This window comes from Prinia subflava, chromosome 4 (assembly GCF_021018805.1).
Source record: "Prinia subflava isolate CZ2003 ecotype Zambia chromosome 4, Cam_Psub_1.2, whole genome shotgun sequence".
Taxonomy (NCBI): domain Eukaryota; kingdom Metazoa; phylum Chordata; class Aves; order Passeriformes; family Cisticolidae; genus Prinia; species Prinia subflava.
This window is the reverse complement of record NC_086250.1, coordinates 31,083,075-31,103,650: the sequence shown is the minus strand read 5'-3', so window position 1 is coordinate 31,103,650 and position 20,576 is coordinate 31,083,075. Positions and strand designations below refer to the sequence as shown.

The following is a 20,576-nucleotide window of genomic DNA, read 5'->3' as shown; positions in this document are numbered from 1 at the left end:
TGAAGTTCACATTGTACTAAAGGGAAAGTTAATGCATTCTTAAAACACACAATTGACAAAAAGTTATTACTATCCTACACTACACCATTTCACCAGTCCTCACAGGAATTCTGTTGTGCTTGCACGCTTTCAACAAGTTTACATCAAAGCTTAACACTCTTCCAAGAGATGAAATATTATCTGGAATAAATGTGCCAATACTACAAAATTCTGCCTAAAGGGATTAATTTGAAGCACTAAACATTTAAGTAGGACTACAGAGCACCCCTAGAGATTTACACTATGTGCCAGTGTATATAAAAAGGACCAAAGAAAACAAGTTAAGAACACTGCACAGGCAGCAAATACTAGGGGCTCCAATTCAAGTGTTTGATAGTAATAACACTGATGTTGCAACTGTTTTCCTACAATGAAGCCGCAATTTTCAGCTAGATTCAATATGCAGACGAACACATGCTTGTTAAGTGTTCAGTATATATTATTTCTTAAAAACTTTGGTGTTGTATCCCACATTACTGCAAAATAACATAATTATTAACTTCAGTGGAGCTAAATACTAAATTACTTCACAAGCAAATGTAGTTTTTCAGGTTAATGCAGTGGTCAATTAAGTAACAGTTAAAACTTCCTTAAATGAATTTAGTTTTTATTTGAAGCTGTGAGTCCTTCAGATTTAAACTTCTGGGTAGAGCAAGCAGAGAAGCATATAATGCGTGTAACCCACTCACACCTGAAGACTGCAAAACCTGTTCAATTGTTATTGCTTTGGTTGCTACACTGATGTCTAATATCACGCTATTTTTATATATGGCACTTGTCTTTCATATACCCGAGGTAGACTTCTGCTTCAATTCAGCTGTGTTTGCTGCCAGTCTGCTCCACGCAAGGCAGTAACACAAAGACAATAATCTTTTATCTGCATGAGGAACAATCTGCTCTGAAAGAACATTTGAGGAAATAAAGATTTTTCACAATTTTTACTCAAGTTTAGAGTTAGGAAACAACATATGTACATACACTCCATTTTGGTGAAGGTAATCTCTTCAATTAAGACTGGAACTACTTTCACTGCAAAAAAAAGGTTTTGTTCAAGTGATAGATGTTGATGGATTTTCTTTTCATATTCCCCTAGGTCTAATACAGATTTACAAACTTTGCTTAGAAATGTAAGTGCCCTTTTGACCACTGACTACTTTTTAAAATACAGAATAATGTAAAATAAAAGGTACTTACCAATTTCGCAATGTCATTCACATCATCTGTGACTGGATTCCCGCAGGACCTCTGGGCTTTGACAAGAGGATTAAGTAGGAGCAGCTGAAGACAAAAGCAAGTGATAATCCAAGTCTGTTTAGCAAAAAAGAAACAAGAAACCCCAAGTAAGCAATCACCAAAGATTAAGTAACAAGGGTTTGTAGTGCAGAGCCAACAAGTGCAGAGCCAACAATACTCTTTATCCTCCATGAAGGCATACTTGTAGCATTATAGTATCATCTTCATGTCAGGAATCCATGAAAATGCACTTCATTGATGTTTTCTGGAAGCAAATATCTTCAGAGTATTAATGGAAAACCTAATATTGAGCCATCAGGTTACTTGCATAGGATCATGCTTAGCTGGGTTTTTGCAAAGTTTAGAGATACCAAAGAAGAGAAAGATACAAGCTTTGAGATATTCCTTATCATTAAAATACATACTTGTCATTCACCTGATAGATGTGAGGCAATAATGTGATAAATACTAAGGAACAAAATTATACTACTACATGAAGACAAAAGGAGAAAGTTCATGATCACAGCCATTTTGTTTGAGTACTTGAACTGCAAGCAAGCCCACAACTGGACTCTGCCCAGATACTGACATCTCAAGCAGCAATACAGTACGTCTTCTCCAAGTGATGTGCTCTAGCCTCTCAGAAGTGCCAGCTTGGCTTTGGCACTACATTCCCCTCCTAAATCCTACTGGAAACAGCAATGCAATGTACTTACACGGGCTGGTGAGACTCACACAGAAAAGCACCAGCTAACTAGCTGCGATGCACCTGGGTGTCTCCTTGGCTACACTGCCTGAACTTCCTCGCCTTCTGTTGTTCCTTGTGCTTCACTGGTTTCCCACAGAGCCCTGTGCCAAGTTTAAGCTGAGGATCTTTATTTCCAGAATGTTAAAGCATTTAAGCTATGGATAATCAGAAGTTGCCTCGGGTTGTGAAGCTTCTTGTGCCAGCTGACTGAAGCTGTCAGCAAAAGCCGCTGATGGTGTACATTTACGGCAAGTATGGAATTTGCCTGTGCAGGCTCCTCAGCCTCCATAAGGGCAGCACTGAGATCAGAATTTGCTTTCGCACAAACTAAGATACAGCTCAGCTCCGTCTGTTCTGTGACAGGTAGAAAACTCCAGCCTCCACCCTTGCCTTCATATGCTCTCCAAACTTTCAATTTAAGACCAAAGCAAATGAAACAACAGTGACACAATCCTCTAGGAAAACAAGAGAAAAATCACAGATTAAAAAGATGAAGTATCATTATAGTAATCTAGATGGCCTAAGAAAGAAGGATAATAAAGATTGCTCAGGAGCCTCATAAACATGACAGAACAGTGCCAGGCACTTTACCTAAAAGAGCTGACAAGAGTAATCTCATGTATCTTTTATCACTTAAATCTTGTATCTATCCTACAAGAAAAACTGGTCCTTTGCTTTTTTAGAATACAGCTTCCTGACACATTTAGGTAATCCAGTATGGGCTGTTCATAGAAAAGACAATCCAGCTTCCTCTCCCTACTTCTTGCACTGACACTGATGGTTTAGTCAGTTGTACCAGGCAGACAACTTCCATTTTTGTTTTTGTGTAGTATTTTTCAGCTTTCTGATCCAAGTAACTGACACAGCTGAAGTGCTCTGTCAAAGATGAGGCAAGCCAGGACTGCTGATTTCAGTGGAGCCTGCACTTGCCTTTCCCTAAACTGTACCCTCAGACGTCACAGAGAAAGAAATCAAAAGTAGTCTGAGCAAAGTGCATTTGCAATACACGTCTTTTGATAATGGCTCTTGCTTCAACAAAACTAGCATTTAGAAATACTTTTATTTTAATATTTGTACAAATAATTAATGAGCATAATTACCAATGTGAAGGATTGAGAATAATTAATAGTTCATCTTACAAAATCTCTGTATTTTATGCTACACAAAGCTTTGCAGTTATATCTCTATCAACAATTTGAGCTCTGGGGAAATGCAAAGATGCTGCTAGTTTTAGAAAGGACCTTTAAGAGCTCCTTGCAGTGTATTAGAGCTAAAAGCTGTTTAAGAACTGGTTTTAAGTGATCAAGAGAAACGTCTCCCTTTCCTACATAAGCTTCAGAATCACAGAGGAAAGAAAAGGTAACCTCAAGTTAACAGGCTACCTCCTCATTCCCAATTGTTGGAAATAAATTGCTGTAAAAAAGGTAGGAAGTTAATGACAACTAGCTCTGAAATAACTATACTGCTTTCAAGAATGATAACGTTCACCCTTCGGAGTAAAACAGTGCATGGGCAGTTCCACTGGACTTTTCCCTGACATGTTCACTGGAGACAGAGCTCACACCAGGAACTGACAATTTCTTTATTGGATTCCCCAGTATTGATTAGTATGTAAATATGGAATTTGTTCACTGAACTGTGTCATGGTCATAGGATGATGTTCAACCTTACAGTCTAATAATCAAAAAAGTAACAAAATTCTTTAACTAGAAATATTTTTTCAGCAGATCAACTACGTAATATTAATAAACACAGTAGCACACTCCAAATAAAACCAGAACTTTGAGGTACTTTGTCAATTTTTGTATTTCTGACAGTCCGTACATAAAGCTTAAAATCACTATACATTTTATAATTATGTAAATAAATAAGAATACTTTTTCTCCTGTATAAATAATGGGATTTAAAAGCATAATAATTTTGTAACTGTTATTAAAACGAAATGATTTGAAAATTCTGAGATTATTTGAGGTTTTTCTTGCTTATTTTCTCCCTTTGTCATCCAACAGGAACTGAAATTTTTCAAAATACTGCTAGTTCCAACATGTCTATTATACAAAATCTTTTAATTATTTGCACTTACAAATATGTAAGTGCATATATGTAAATGCCTTCAGGCACATTATATGTAAGGACAGTACAGATCAAAGAGTTGAGCTATTTTTGTGTTATTTACTAATGACCAAACCTGCTGTTTGAGCAAAACTTGATTAGACTGAATTAAATCAAGGACAGAACAAAAGGGAACCTTAAACAATAGCTTTATGAATAGAGATGCCCACTTTATACTTTACTAAGCATAAATAAAAGTTACCTACACAGCACTCATAACAGATTTCCATATTTAATTACCCCTAAGTTAACATGGGATTTTTCAAAGCTGGCCTCAGAATTTAATCACACATCATCTATTAGCATTAAATTGAAGATATATATATATATATATAAATATATGGCAGACAGGAGGAAGACCTGTATACCAAAGTGCCTCTTCCTATTTTTGGCTCAAAAATTATTCTATTGTCTTTAGATTCTGAAATATCATAAATACTGAATATTTAAATTTGTGCAAGGGGAAAAAAATAATTATTAGACTCAAAAGGATGATTAAAATTAAAGATTTCAAGTATACATGTTTGTTTATTGTGCAAATGATTTGCACTATTTTTTGTCAGCCATAATCTAGAATTTCAGTAAACAGCATTTTAGAAGATTAGCTAGTGATCCAATGTGTTGAATCTTTCAGTTGTAAATCAACATCCTTTTCATTTATGTTCTTCATTTACAATCTGAAGTGTTGACAAAGGCTGCTGAGTGAGTGGTTTAGCATCTCTTTCACAGTATGCTATGAAAGATAATCATATTAATGTTCAGCTGATTCCTTAAGTGTAAAGCAGCAAGGGGAATACCACATTGCTAAATAAACCAAACTTTGGAAAGTCTGGACATTTCCAAATAACTAGTTTTTCCTGGTAACACTTCTAAACACAAGCAGGGAGAAGTCATTAAAAAGGCAAATAACAAACCACAAAAAACCATCAAGCATAGGGAGAGGTAGTAACGACACAGATGAATGGCTTCTCCAGTTCAAAATTTCTTGTTTTCAAATCATATTAGCCATGGAATTTTTCAGCCCAGTTTCCTGAGCAAATCATCCAATTAACCACAACCAAGCCACAGCTGAAGTAGGTCAGCTGACAATGTGGATCAATATTCACCCTGGGCCAGATTTCCCAAATTTATTTTTCACTTCTGTTAATGTTGGAGTAGGAACATCTTTCAATATTGACTGCTCAGACAGTGTTTACATGCTGCTTTGCTGAGACACAGCTTGTGAACTTCTGCCACAGACAACACTAGTGGTCAGTCATGGGCAGCTAACTTAATGTTCATACTTATGCCTCAAAAAGCATTTTGTGAGAGGATTTGGAGAAAATGTAAATAGCAGGAAAATATATTTCTTGGCTTTTTTTTTTTTTTTAATCACAAAGCATCCAGATGCATAGAAGCACAGTAATTCTTTCCTATGTCTATTTAGTTATTTAGCTGTGATAGAGATTAAATAATTAAAGTCATGGAAGAACTGTCTTAAACCAATTAAGAAATTAACTGCCAGCATAGAAAAATCTTTAAATGAAAGAAGAGCATTTACGGAGAATGTAATCCAATTACCATTTTCATGGTATTCAGTGACACCTTCCAACCTGCAAATGGCAGAGTTGGAATAACTTTAACACCCCACATGACCATGCCAAAATACTGCTTAAGTGTTAAAGATTGCTCAAGCCTCCAAAAAAGTGAGTTAAGTGTGGAAAAAGAAGTCATCCGCTCAGGACCACCTCCTTCTGAAAACAATGAAGTACTTTGGAACTGGCAATGCCCCCTGCACACTCTCAAGTACCCAGGAAATTACTTCAGAGTAGCTGAATGAAGCACTGCAGTTAACTCTGAATAATAGAAATTAAGTCTAGTGTACAGATCCTGTCCACCCAAGCCGGCACTAGTCTCACCCAGTACAACAGCCTATCAACACCTAGGATGCTCTCTAAGTGACAGACCTGGGTTACACCTCCTGTAACCAAGGGAATTCTAACGCACGCACGGGCACGGGAGTTGAGCTGTGATCCTCTGATACATCTACCTTGTAATTGTCACAGAATCACAGAATCATTTAGGTTGGGAAAGACCTCCAGGATCATCAAGTCCAACCACAAGCCCAGCACTGCCCAATTCACCAGAAGGCCAAGGCCCTAAGTGCCACATCTACATATCTACCACTGGAGCTGGTTTCCTGTCTATTATGGCTCCCTGGCTAAAAGGGGCAAATGAGGGGTACACTGGTACTCCTGACCCCTATTTTTCACAACATTTATGCATTTTACATCATCAAGCCAATATGTAGAAAAATAGACGTGTTCACTGAACATCAGAATGTCTGTGTGTATGCTTGTCTCACACATGCTCTTCCATCTGGGCACCCTAACTTCTGCAAAGCTCCCCAGTCAACATGTGAGGTTTTAAACAACCTTTTGGCAGTCCAATGAACAAAATCCACAGCTCCAGCTCAGTGAGTCACTCTGCAGGGGTGAGACACCTAAAAATCTCTGGATCACACCCTCTATGCTTTGTTATGATTACAAAATCCAGATACATACTTTTTTAGTGACTGATACCACCCTTCATTTTTTTAAACAATGATGTTTAGTAAGGAGTATGATCATAAAAGGAAGCCACAGAAACTATCAGAGAAATTTTTCTACATTTTGATTTAAACACAGACTATGGAAATACTAGTCACTCTTTTTCAGAGCAAGTTTTAGAATGTTTTGGACACAAAATATTTGAACATCTGTTTGGTTATTTACAAAACACGGTATATCTTCTACTCAGTTCTGCATATAATATCTAAAATACATAAAAAGAAGGTACTCCAAGGGGCTGAGGGGAAGGAAGTTAACAAGTTTGTGCAAAAATACAAGCAGGGAGAAGGCCATTGGTACCTACATTCAAGTAAGTTCAACAGGCAACCTGCTTTCACAGCTGTTTGAACTTTTTGACAATACTGTATTTGCCCTTACGTAATTTTTCCAACCCTAGAATGTCTTCCCCCACACTTTTGTGCTCACTTGTATATCCACAGGGGACTCCTAGAATGACAAGAATGGGATGTTTCATCTAACTGGTCATTTGGTGGCATCTAACTAGACTCCACCAGCCATATGTGCAAAAGCAAAGCCGGCTGCTGTATTCAGATGCTTATAGGCCAGTTGCCTTCTAAGGTACACCCTTAATGAACTGGAGATAATTCAATTCAGGTCAATGGATAAAAGGTAGTCCCAAACCTGTTAAGTGCTAATGCAGAACTACTTTTTCTCCAGTATTTTTCTTTTTCAGCTGGAAGGAGAAGCCATTCTCTAGTTCTGCCAAGTTATGCACATCTATTTCCTGAATCAGACAAATTTAAGATATGTAGTCTTAAGAGTGCTGAGAAAATGATGAGTCACACCATTCTTTCCCACCCTCTAGACCTTGGGAAAACTGGAAAGCTGCTTAAGACTATATGCCAACTTCATTTCATACGACCTCAGGCAATTGCTGTTATCCTCTACCCCTTGCAGATCTTCTTGACAGATGCAGCTGGCTGCTCCAGCCAATGTGCTACTGCTGCACTTGGTAAGGAGCACCCAGACTCCTGCTGAGTTTGGTTCCTGTGTTTCAGCTGAAACCAAGATGAATTTGATAAGCAAGAACTGTGAATTGATACAGAGTTTGCCCTGCAAATCAATGGAATTCAGGTATTTTGCAATTACATTCAGTAAACTAGAAAAAAGTATTTTTAATTTGTAAATTAACATATTTATTTTCAATCTCTGTAAGGATACCATTGCAAAATATTTGGCTGTTCTAAAAATATAAGCTCTGTTTCTTTAAAAATGTTATCTGATCCATAATAAATTTTGTCCATTCTTTAATCTCACTTGACAATCAGGGATTCAGGCAGTTTCCATGCATCCTAAACTTGTCCTGGATGACAGCCAGTTTGTTTAGTTCCCAGGTACTGGGAAGTGAAGTTACCAAGAGACAGGTAATTATACATGAATGTGGCCTCTGGAACTTATGTTAAAAGCATCTGAATAAATATTTACTGATAATAATCCATCAGGTGGCATTCTAGTTCTGTAAAAGAGACAAGAGATTAAAAAGACAAAAGTGTTTCAGTTGGAAGAAAGGATAAAAATTTTTAAAACTTCCAAAATTTGAAAAAAATCCTCCCTTTAAGTCAGAATCAGAGATTATGAACATCTCCAGAGGTCCTGCAGCTAGCGGTCTTTTTAGGACATGCGTACTGGCAAGAGAGATTTTCTTTTCCATGTCTTATAAAATTCCATAGCAAACATCCAGGATCGATACTGAAATTTTTCATCTTTCTATCTACAGAGTGATAAAGACCAATATTCTCTTGTTCTGTAACAAAGGCACTGAATCCAAATACATGCATAATCATAACAGAAATAAGCAGAAGACCAGACTTCAGTTGACTCAACAAAACCTCCCACAAACTTCAAAGAGTTTTTGTCTTTTTGTTTTCCTTGCTGGGAACTTACTTAAGAGTTTTCTAGCATAGATCCAAAGGCATTTTTAAGTAATTTAAAGGGGAAGGCAACATAAGATACAAGATTATCTTTGCAGAGAGGACAAGCTCCTCACACTGTATGGAGGTGGATGATCTGAGTTCCTCAGGAAATGAAAAGACATTCTCTTAGATAAGCTACTTAATTAAAGATTTTTTCCTAAAGATCTATTTCAGAGGTCTTGCTCGTTTCCCAAGTTCATGCAAAAAAAAAAAAAAAAAAAGTCACTATATTGAATATTCTTTTGAATTATAATGAAAATATACTCCAAGCAATCTCCTTTAATCTTGGGCTTTCAAGCACCAGTAAAAAAAAGGAAATAAGACTTGATACAGAAGTTTTGTACTGGATGCTTAATTCTAACCATCTGCTACAAATTATATGGTGTTTGGGTTGGAAGAACTATTACTCTGGCAAATAAATTAAAATAAATAAAATCCATCTAGAAAAGTGAAAACAACGGCAATTTTGATACTTGGCATACACTAGAATCCATGATGAAAATGTCTTCCCTTATATATCATTCTTAGTATGAAGCAAAACTTATTAAGTGGATTCTTACTCGTTCATGTACAGCAACTTTGCTAGAAAATAAACTGCATTATAAATATGAAGAGTTTTCAGTTCATGTTCAAGTCTGTGGAAAGCAAACACCAGGAAAAAATCCTTATACAAAATGGAAAAGAGTTTAGATGCTTTTTTAAAATTTTTATTATTATTATTATTATTATTATTAATCCTTTTATACTTTTTTGTATAAGCAGGGGATGATTTTTCAAATATACGTCACAGAATCACCAACTTGGTTTTAAAACAAAGACAATGTTCTCAGAAAGACACTGTTCTGTTTCTGGACACTGATTTTTTTTTATAACATCTTTGATAGGCACTGTATCTTTATAGGTATATAAATCCAGAACTAATTTCTCTGATCTGCTTGATAGGAGACCTCGTTACAAAAGGGTAATTGCTGAACACAGACTGAAACTAGATGCCAGTACAGTCAAGACTGTGTTTCATGCACCTACCTTAACTGTATTACATTTTTAGAATTACAAGGTTACCTGTGATTAAAGAACATCGTTTGGAGCTCTTGGGTATACCAACACCAGTATGAGCTTTGACAGTGCTGATGGATGACAATTTTTCACATCAGTATTGTACTACATGCTGTAAGACTTTTCATTTCCTGACTTTTTATGGTTGCTCTCTACATTAGTGATCTACAAGAACACTCAGGATAAGGTGAGGAAATGGAGTTTGCATTAATGATATGGTTTTTGTCATGGGATCCAGCCCCAGAAGCTTTCTTCAGTTCCTCTCTTATTGTAAAGGTCTCATGACCAACATCAGGCAAATGTGGTCCTCTGCAGAATGGCCTTGGCATCATCTGCTACTAAAGGCAAATTATATCTGTAACCTGAATTCCAACATACAGGCATAGGGATAGGTCTAGCCAGTCCCCCGTGACAGACGTTCAGAAGATTACTATTCTTGGAGCATAAATCTCTTCAGTAACTTTATCTGCCCCATGCCACAGCAGGTATCAGTTTTCAAAGTCACTGTGGGCTTCAGTAACTCCTGGGACAGGTAGGCTCTTGATAACATTTTTTTTGTATCCCACCCCTTTGATAAGATAGCTTATATTTTCAATAGGTCTCAGTAAAACCAAATAGAAAGTGTAGTAAAGTGGGTTTGGAGGGAATAATCACAGAATCATTCAGGTTGGAAAATACCTCCTAAGATCAAGTACAACTGTAAACTCAGCATTGCCACCACTAAATCATGTCTTTAAGCATAACATCTAAACATCTTTAAAATACCTCCAGGGCTGATAACTCAACCACCTCCTTGGGCAGCCTGTGCCAGTGCTTGGCCACCATTTTGGTAAAGAAATTTTTCCTGATGTCCAAGCTAAACTCTCCATGGCACAACCTGAGGCCATTTCCTCTTGTTCTATTGCTCCTTACTTGGAAGAAGAGATCAATTCTCACCTGGCTACACCTACCTCCTTTCAGGTGACTGTAGAGAATTTATCACTCTCCTGAGCTTCCTTTTCTCCAAGCTAAACATCTCCCCAGCTCCTTTAGCTGTTTCTCTTAAGACTTGTGCTCCAGACCCTTTCCCAGCACTGCTGCCCTTCTCTGGTAATGCTCCAGCATGTCAGTGTCTTTCTTTTAGTGAGGTGGTCAGAACTAAACAGGATCTGGAGTGAATCTTGGGAAATTATCCCAGATCTTCACTGTTCTGATGGTTAAAAGCCTGGTACTATCCAGTGCAAGTGCCAGTGGTTTATATCAATGCATTCTATCAATGCATGGCAATGATACTTCTTTGCTTGTGTATTTATACTCTCATCTTTCTGGTGTGTTGTCTTCATGTACTTACAAAATTTAACCCTACTAGAGTCTATCCTATGCATAATTAAAAAGTCCATTTGACTTTCACTGCTTCATAGCAAAAAAGCAAAAATGCCTCCCAAACCTCACGGAAATAAACAAAATTTTCTCTCTTATCTCTTCTCAGATTAAAAATTTCATTTATTTGCTTTCTACAGTACCTTAGTTTCACAGACTCTCCTCTCCAAAAAGTGTAAATAAAGGATTGCCCTATCTCTTACTAAGTATTGTCACAACGGTGACAGTGGGTGCAGTCTCCAACCAGGTGTTTGCTTCTGACGTGAAGACAAGCAAACCAACACAAAGTCATGCAACCTTTAAATGGGATCCCTCCTCATTAGTCAGAGCAGTTTCTCCCATTGATAAGGAACTGTTGACATTAAAAGTATTCCAAATTTACTTTTCACAGAAGCTGGCTTCTTTGGATATATTCCAGACAGCAGCACCTGCATCAACTTTAAATGGTTTGAAACAGGAAATATAGAGTTTTCACTTTGATCCCCCAAAAACCCCAGCTGAGAACTTTTTAAATTATGATGTAAGATACACGTTGGTGAGGAAAGTGATTTTGTATTTTGAAGGGTGTTGTGGTTTAACCCCAGATGGCAACTAAGGACCACACAGCTGCTCATTCACTCTTCCTCCACAGTGGGATCTGGGAGAGAATCGGAAGGGTAAAAGTGAGAAAATCCATAGGCCGAGATCAAGACAGCTTAAGGGGACATAAAATGAAGAAAATAATAAGGGTAACAATAGTAACAAAATAATTAGAATATACAAAACTTTGATACGCAATGCAATTGCTCACCACCTACTGACCTGCCAGTTCCCAAGCAGCAGTGGCCCTCAGCCAGCTTTCCCCCCAGTCTGTATGGTGAGCATGATGCCATATGCTATGGAGGATCCCTCTGGCCGGTTTGGGGCACCTGTCCTGGCTGTGTCCCCTCCCAGATTCTTGTGCCCCTCCAGCCTTCTCACTGGCAGGGCATGAGAGGCTGAGAAGCACTTGACTTAAGGCAAGCTCTACTTAGCAACAACTAAAAACATCAGCATGTCATCAACATTATTCTCATACTAAATCCAAAACACAACACTACACCAGCTATTAAGAAGAAAATTAACTCTATCTGCTCAAACCAAGACAAAGAGATTTAAAAAAATTAAAAAAAAAAAATCAGATAGTTACCCAGGCCTGTGGTTAAAGTTTTTGACACCAACTACAACACTAATGAAAGAAGGTCATTCTGCTCTACAGCTGCAGTAAATCTTGGATGTTTTGGGAAATAAATAAGGGATATTTTATGTTTCTTTCTGTCATCAGTAGTGACACCTAAAATTTTAAACATAAGTTGCAAGAACTGTTATTATTTCAGAATTCAAAAGATACTTCTATAAGCATTATTCTAAACCTAAATTATTACCTTGGGGCATGTATCAAGGATTAAATGTATTTTGAACACATTGATGTCCTGTAGCATGAGGGAGTGCCATTACACAACTCAGTTGCAGAAATGGGGCAAGACTCCATAGTGAAGTCTGCATTTCTGCTCCTTTTCACTACTTTTTATCACAAAATTTACTATATTCCACATAATATCTATTAACGATGTGCCACTCATGATTTAGAAACATGACTTTAAAGATTGAATGCTATGTTTTACAAGCACCTTGTATGTTGTACACTGTACCATAAGAGAAGGAATGAGGAAAATCCAACAAAACAGTCCCTTGTTTGCTAGAAACGGTTTGAGATTTAAAAAAAATACATAACCCTTTCAACATCATGTTCTGTCTTTTGCAAACAAAATGTGTTGTTAGGCCATCAAGTCAGCTTCTGGTGCCATAAACAGCCCCAGCAGACATTTTAACCATTATCTATAGTCAATTTTTACAAAAATTGCCAAAGGCTTTGGTAAGATAGTTTCTCAGGGGAAAAGACTAAAAGCACCTACAGGCAAGCTGCTTAAGAGCCAGCATACTAAAAAAACCCAAAAAAGTAAAAGATGAAACCTGCTCCTCCTGTCCTTGGTGTTTTCATCTCCCTTCATTAAGAGATACAAGAAAACTCCTGAGGACTTTCAACATGTTGAATATCTTTGTCACAACACAAATTCTGTTCTTTGTACACAGCGTTTCTTGGTACAATAGTGACCTGGCCATTAGCCAGCATAATATCTGTTCAAGGTATTTCCCTGGGAAATGTGCAAGTTTAAACCTTACCATTCAAAAACTTGGAGCCCATGATTCTGTATTTGTCAATAACCAAACAAAGTTTCAGTGAGCTGATCACAAAAACACTGCTAGGCTTCCACTTCTAAAATTATACATTTCTGAAGTTTCACTAGATTTTGAATATGTACTTATCAGCTTACGTGAGAAGCTGAGCTGCACATACTAATAGTGCTCCAAGAAATGTTTGTGAGAATCACTTTCAACTGGGAAAAAAGCCCCAAAAAACACCGTAACTTTTTCCAGATGCTGATTTCAACTCAGTTCTCTCATATGTCAGACAACATTTTATTTCCTACATTATTTGAATCATGTCTTCCTATACATAAACAAAACCAAAGTGAACAATTTAGCTTTAAGGTAATGATCTGTAAAAGGATACGTTACATTTATACTGTTACTAGAATATAAGTACATTAAGAATGGATCTATATCTTTTTGTGAAAAGAATATTTATCCAAAGCAATAGACCAAAGGATGAGATTATTCTCAAATGCCTTGAAGCTTGTGATACTGCAGACAAATCAGGTAAGAGTCACATCAAATTAGAAACTAATCTTCAAAACATTTAAGTATGCTTGCAAGACAACGTAAGTGCTGGGCAGCCAATAAGCCATTTACCTCAGCAAGCTGGAATTACAAACACATTATGCCTTGTCTTAAAGTAATTACATTAGTATATTAGTAAGAAAAAAATCAACTATATTGTTTTCAGGTTTTTGATCTAAACTGAAAGCATTTTCATGTGCCAAATATGCTTTAGTTATTATTATTCTAACTGTAAATTTTTACAGTAGAAAACAAGCATCAATTCCTTTTTCAAGATGTACTAAAATGCATCATGCCATTGTTAATTTTAAAATTTCTTTCTGAAATTATTTCCTGAGACATATGTTGTTGTTTTTTTTTTTAAAAAGCAAATTGTCAGAATAGCCATTTTAAGAATTTCAATCCATATGTAAGGTTTTTCCAGGAAAATGTAAATTCAAGGTGGGAAAAACTGAATGGAACTGATCAAAATGCTTCCTTTAACACAAAAATCCAGCAACTGCATTACTGCATCAGAAACTCAAGCACGTTTTTAATTCCTATGCACCCCTAAAAGTGGACGCACTTTTAAGTGCTTTTTCCTGCTAGCACTGAAGTGCTGTAAAAGAGTATCTTTCAGAGATGGTGCATGGAAACTCCACTGGTTTGCAATGCCTGGAGCTGTGCAACAACTTTACATAAAATTTTGAGTTCTCACCATTGATAGTCACATGCTAAAAGAATGGTCTTTCAGCATAAACATCTCAGTTGTCACTACTTTCACACGTAATTGAAGTTCAGCTACAATATATCTTAAAGTGTTTTCCCTTCCTCTACGCTAAAGGCTGAATTGTTACAGATGGTAATTTTGGCAGATGGTTGTGTATGAAACTGAGTTTATAATTAGGCCAAATCTGACTTGTACAATTAAGGCAATGAAGATTTGGAAAATAAGAAGTGTCAGATCAGTACATGATTGGTCTGGTGCCCACCAAAACCAGAAGAAACCTGATCATTCAGATTTACAGAATATATTGCCTACATGAAAATTTCTTCTGAATTGCATGAATTAAAAGATAAGAAACATGTCACACACAGAGTATAAACTAAAATAACCACAGTGTTTTACCCACTTAAGTGTATAATCCCTTTTTCTTCAGTCGAGGCTGATGAGATGGTCTGAAACCATCTAACAGCTCCCTGCTGCTGAGAGAGGGCTCCTTCTCCACAGCTTCCCTTCCTCTGACATTCACCCGACCCCTAAGCAAGCCAGTAAATTCAAAGACAGTGACCAGCCAATTCAGCTCAGAGACAAAAAGTAATCCCTGAGGAATGAGCGAAGGAGGAGATGAGATGTGCAACGATGAGAAGACTAGGACTACCCCTTTCTGGACGTGACCTCTTGGGCTCACTCTAACATATATCAAGCTGCATTTCAAGCTATATTATATCTAGTGTCAAAAACTTTTCCAAAGTGGTAATTTTATGTTAAGGCAGAATTGCCTGTTTTAGCCTCTTCTGTCAAATATTTATTTATTCTTGTACCAAGAAAGGATTAGTAATGTCCAGCAATCATTCTCTCTGCTACTTTCTGCATATCATTCAATAGTTCCTTGTGATCAACTTTCAGTCTCTCTTCATATGCAAATTGCTCTCTTATAATGCTTTTGCCTATTTTAAGATGCCTATTTCTGTTATGCTCTTTTTTTCAATGGGAAAACCAGAACATTTTTCAGGATGGCTGATGATCACTATCATAAAAGCACTCCCTTTCAAATTTCTCTTTCTGCTTCTACTGCATCCCAAGATGCTGTCTGATTTGTTCTACTACGGGCACAATACAGGGATTTTTCATTCATTTTCCTGACAAAGCATTGCTACAAGAACATAAATAAGAGCTTGCCATCATGCCATCTGTTCTCCCATCTCCTCTAAACCTTTACAAAGTTCCTCAGAATCTCTTTTAGTTTCAATTAACCTGAGTAATTTATGTAGCTTGCACATGTTGTTATCAATCTGTGAACCCTATTACCAGATTGAACTATATGAGGTTACTGACAATTAGAGAACATTACCATTTATGGTTTTGCGATGTTACAAATTAATGACTTGTTCCTACTTTGCTTTCCGTCCTAAATATTTTTTTCCTCAAACTGTTATGATAAGAGAGATACACTATGGGGCTACTTAGGTTTTTTCTTAGGTCTTTATTTTTTAAGAATCTAAATAAGCAATTTCCATTCTTTCTCCTTATTCATCCATTTTGGAATACAAATATATTTAGTGCATTGAATGCACTTCTTTTACAGGAACTGGGCTTTTCTATTCCTTTCATTGAACTCTATTAATATGGAGTTCCCATCTGCCTTCTACCAAGTGAATTAAATACAGCAAGATCTGCTAGCAATGCAACAACAGAGGCAAGCTGGTAAGAAAAAATATTTTCAACTCTGGACATATTCATTAATTCTAAAGACAAGAATTAAGAGTTAATGTGCTAAGAGATACTACATATTTAAGAAAATGAAAAAAAAATCATGTTCACCTATTTCTATGAAGTTATAGTCACCTTGTCTTTATCGTAAAATTAACCCAACTTACAATTTATATCCTGCCCTTAATTTTACATCTGCTCACACAAACTGTATTTTTAATATCCTGGTGGTTTGTGCGTGGGTTTAGAGGGGTTTTGGTGGGTTTGTTTGGTTGGTTGGTTTTGATTGGGTTTTGTATAGACTAACAACTACAAACTCCATCAAAGTGTTTCTGGTATTCCAGTGTTTCCCCACAATTCTCCTATGTGTCCAGGAAGAACAGGCACATTACTATGATATACACCAACATGCAAGTGGTCTCATCAGCTTAAGAGACACAGGAAAATCCCAACTAACTTCATCATCACAGAATTGTGACCACAGAATTAATATGAATGTCATTTACATGATATCTCATAACTCAAACAAAAACATCTCACATTGAGGTGTTTTTGTTTGAGTTATACTAACTAGAGAGAACTTAAACCTGAAGCTCCACTTGTGGCTTTCCTTAAAAAAACACAGAAATTGGGGTGTAAACATTCCAAAAAGAAGTTAAGCCATTCAGCTTACAGTTTGGTATGACTATGGAAATGTACACATAACTGGACAAAAGAAAATCTGAGAAAAAAAGCTCCCTAAGTCTGTACAATTTTGAAGAAATATCAATTAGATACAGATGCCTATAAAACCTAACTCTTACACCAGTAACACATTATGAATTCAGTTAAATAACTGATATGAAATATTAGGTATTCTTACAGCATCTCCAACAACACAACAGAACACAACACTTTGAAAAAACAGCTATTTTACCTTACTTTTACTGATAACTTTCACAGGGGCTACTCATTAAAAAAAGGAATTGTAAATTGTGTGTAGTGTGACAAAGAGCTTTACATTTGGTCAAAAGTATTCATGTGAATTAGAAAGAATGGCAGCTGTCAGCAGTGAAATTATTTTGGTACATGTTCAACAGCATCCTTGTTACACATGTGCTGATAGAAAAACTCATACAAATATTGACACAACATAATATAATTTCTTGGATTATTTTTACACCTAATTCTTAAATGCTTCCTAGGTCATTCTTACTAAAGAAGAGACATTAATTTGCCTGCCCTATTATGAAATTTCTTTGGCTTCCATAATTAATCTCACAGTAAATATGCCATTGTTGAGAAGATTAGTGTAAATCTCCTCAGAGCATGTATTTCTCAATGTCTACACTCTAAAATTCCAGTAAGACTAGTTATGCATTTTCATAATCGATAAATTTTTTAGCAAGTTTATTTGAGTGACATTTATCAATTTTTACAGGAAAAAAAATCTTCCCAGTTTTATAGGAATTGTGCCATTTACTTTGAAATAAGTAATGCAGTATGTATGTTAAGAAGAAAACTCCATCATACTGAATAAAGCCAAAAAGAACATAATTGTTTGATAAATAGCACTTTGAACAGGTACTAATTCAACAGTAACTGAAATAATGTTCTTGGATGCAATGGACTTGTTTCAATAGAAATAAAGCACATTTTAGTAGGCTAAAAGCAGATTAACTTCACATATGTCTCAGGCCATTAGCAAATGTCAATAACATTCTGTTATAGTGGGAAATGACCAAGAGTACTGTAGAGAATCTGACCATTACTGGCAAATGTTAAGCTGATCCATAAAACCTCCATGTGAGAAGAGATTTTTTTTAATGCACTGAGGAGAATGAGAAGATAGAAATTCACTTCAACTGTTTAAAGAAATTATTACACCTGATCTTTTTAAAAGTAAAATGAAAGCACCAAATCAAGTATTTCTCACTTGGTTAGGTAACAGAGCTGAGAGGTACAGGGGAAAGCAATAGCAACTGCTTCTAAAAGGATTTCTTTTGGTCTCAGTAAGTATCTGACCATTAAAATTTAAAAAATTGAAAAAAATAGAAGCCAGAATTTTCTTAATATATTAAGAAAATTACTGACTTTAGAGAGAAAAAAGGTATTGTCACTTCTAGAAATGGCAGATCAGTATTTCAGAGGGCTCCTCCTAACTCTAATAATAGCTTGCAAGTGTAAAACAAAAAACCCAACATATTTCATGGAACAAAGGATTCATTCTAATCCTGTCCAAAGAGACAGGATCATCTGTTTCTACAGATGATACAAAATAGAGTGGCAAGAGGTTATTCAGAGGACTAGTATTTGAAGTGGGTCCTAAAAGGTAATGAGAAATAAAAATGCCATAAAAATGTAGAGAACATACACTGGAGATGAAGCTTAAGCTGTATGGGAGCAAACAAGGTGCTGACAGACACACCTTCAGTACTGTGGATACTAGAAGTGCAGAAGTTCTGTTGCCAGAAGTGAGAACATTGACTTAAACACAGCAGAAGCCAGGAAAGGTGCACAAAGAAATGAAGGTGGTTTGCTGTCTTTACAGGAAGAGGAGAGGAACTTGCAGTCATTTTCAGATGTGGCCTTGAGCTATGATGATAGAAAAAAAATCCAGAAGGAAATGGATGGAGCATTATTAACACCATCTGACTGGAGATTGGAGTCAATTATTAAAAATAGCAAGATTTTTGCTGATTTTAGTAGCCTGAAACACTGCCTAATATTACACTATTAATGGAACAAACACTGAAGAAATATATCTAAGCATTTTGGAAGAGACTACAGTTATCGCCAGAATTTTTACAGAGTGCATGGCAAATCTAGGGCACATTCTTAGCCAAGGATTATAATACAGAAGATCAAAGCACCTTCAGTGACAGTATTTAAATTTAGGGTTTATAAGACAGGTTTGCATTTCCTAGAAAATATAGCAATGCCCATCAGAATCGTTTAAACTGGTGTCAAATCCAGCACTGGTAGTTTTGGCTTTTAGAATAGAAACGCAATCCACACATTGCTGAACCACAGTAACTTGAAAAAGGCACCAATTATGAATACTGGAGATATATTTTTTCCCTCCTTTATAAAATAACCACCAAACAGCTCTGTTTATTCAGGTACATGGGTTTTAATCCAAATGAAAGAGGGTGCCAAGCATTGTTATACAAGCTTCCTAAATTCATTTGGCTGACTAATGTTCCTATTCCTGCATGCTTCAAAGTAGTAAAAGAAAAACAAATCTCAGGCAGAACTGACATTCAGATCTGTATCAGTTTAAAGACATAATGCATAATGTTGTCTGCTTGTTATTTAATGTAAAAGACAAATTTTGCTGAGTTCACTTAATAATGAGAAAATAGAGGGTGGAAATTAGAAGGCTGGAACTTGGACTTTTTTACAATAGACTATTAGCATGTTTAAATTTCAACCTCCCTAAATTTCTAAGCACTTCTTTTCATTTGGTGAACTATTTTGCATATATACAGCATATTATTAATTTAAATGTATCATGCCTGACTTCTTAGTGTCTTACTTCAGTTAAACCACAGAAGCCAGCACCTTGATATCATACTCCCACTTTATACAACTATGAAATCCCCATAAAGAGACAGGAATTTTTTTTTATCAACATGAAACAGAGGAAGAAACTTTCCCCACACACTTTAAACTCTCCACATTTACAGGCACTTTACAATATTAAACATTATATATTATTTTATATCACTATTATATAATAATATAATATTTAAAGTTTAAATATATCATTTTCTTTTAAAATAAATTTTTATATCAGTGTATTACACCACATTTTCAGAATGTTCTGTGTACAGATCATCAAGTTCATTCTTTTGTCCTGGAACAACTCTTACAAAAGCAGTTGCTCTATGTTTTGCACAGAGTTAATTTTGTTTTAAACAGAGATAGATTGCTGCGACATGCACAACTTAGTTTTACAGTTGACTTATACTGCCAGAATAACTTTTTTCCAAAAGTAATTAGAGGTCATGTGTTACCAAACAGACCAAAGAATCCATCCGGCAATGATGTATCATGCTGCAAACATGAAAGGAAGACATACCTTGGTCTGCTTCTAGGAAGCAAGCACAAGCTGATGAGAAAAGTTACAAAACAGTGTAACTCATTTAGGAGGAAAGACACTGGAAGGTTACCAGTACAAGTCATCCTGACTACATCAAGCACAGGGATTCCAGCAATAGCAAATGCAGAATCTAGGTCCACAAACTTGGCATATCTCTAAAGCTGTATTTAGGGTGCTTCTAAAAACTTCTCAAGGTATATCTAAAGAAGAGATGACAGAACTAATTGGACTAAATTTGTCCTTGGCCTTA

The 20,576-nt window shown here is 36.2% G+C and overlaps 1 protein-coding gene across 2 annotated transcripts in view; it reads right to left on the bottom strand.

Moving 5' to 3' along the window:
- Window positions 1-20,576, bottom strand: part of KITLG (KIT ligand) — a 58,862-nt gene that overhangs the window by 29,619 nt on the left and 8,667 nt on the right. For both annotated transcript variants that reach the window (XM_063396365.1, XR_010080247.1), the window contains exon 2: window positions 1,234-1,347. In XM_063396365.1, the coding sequence (XP_063252435.1) occupies window positions 1,234-1,347 (114 nt within the window). Of the gene's footprint in view, window positions 1-1,233; window positions 1,348-20,576 lie in introns of those variants that run through there.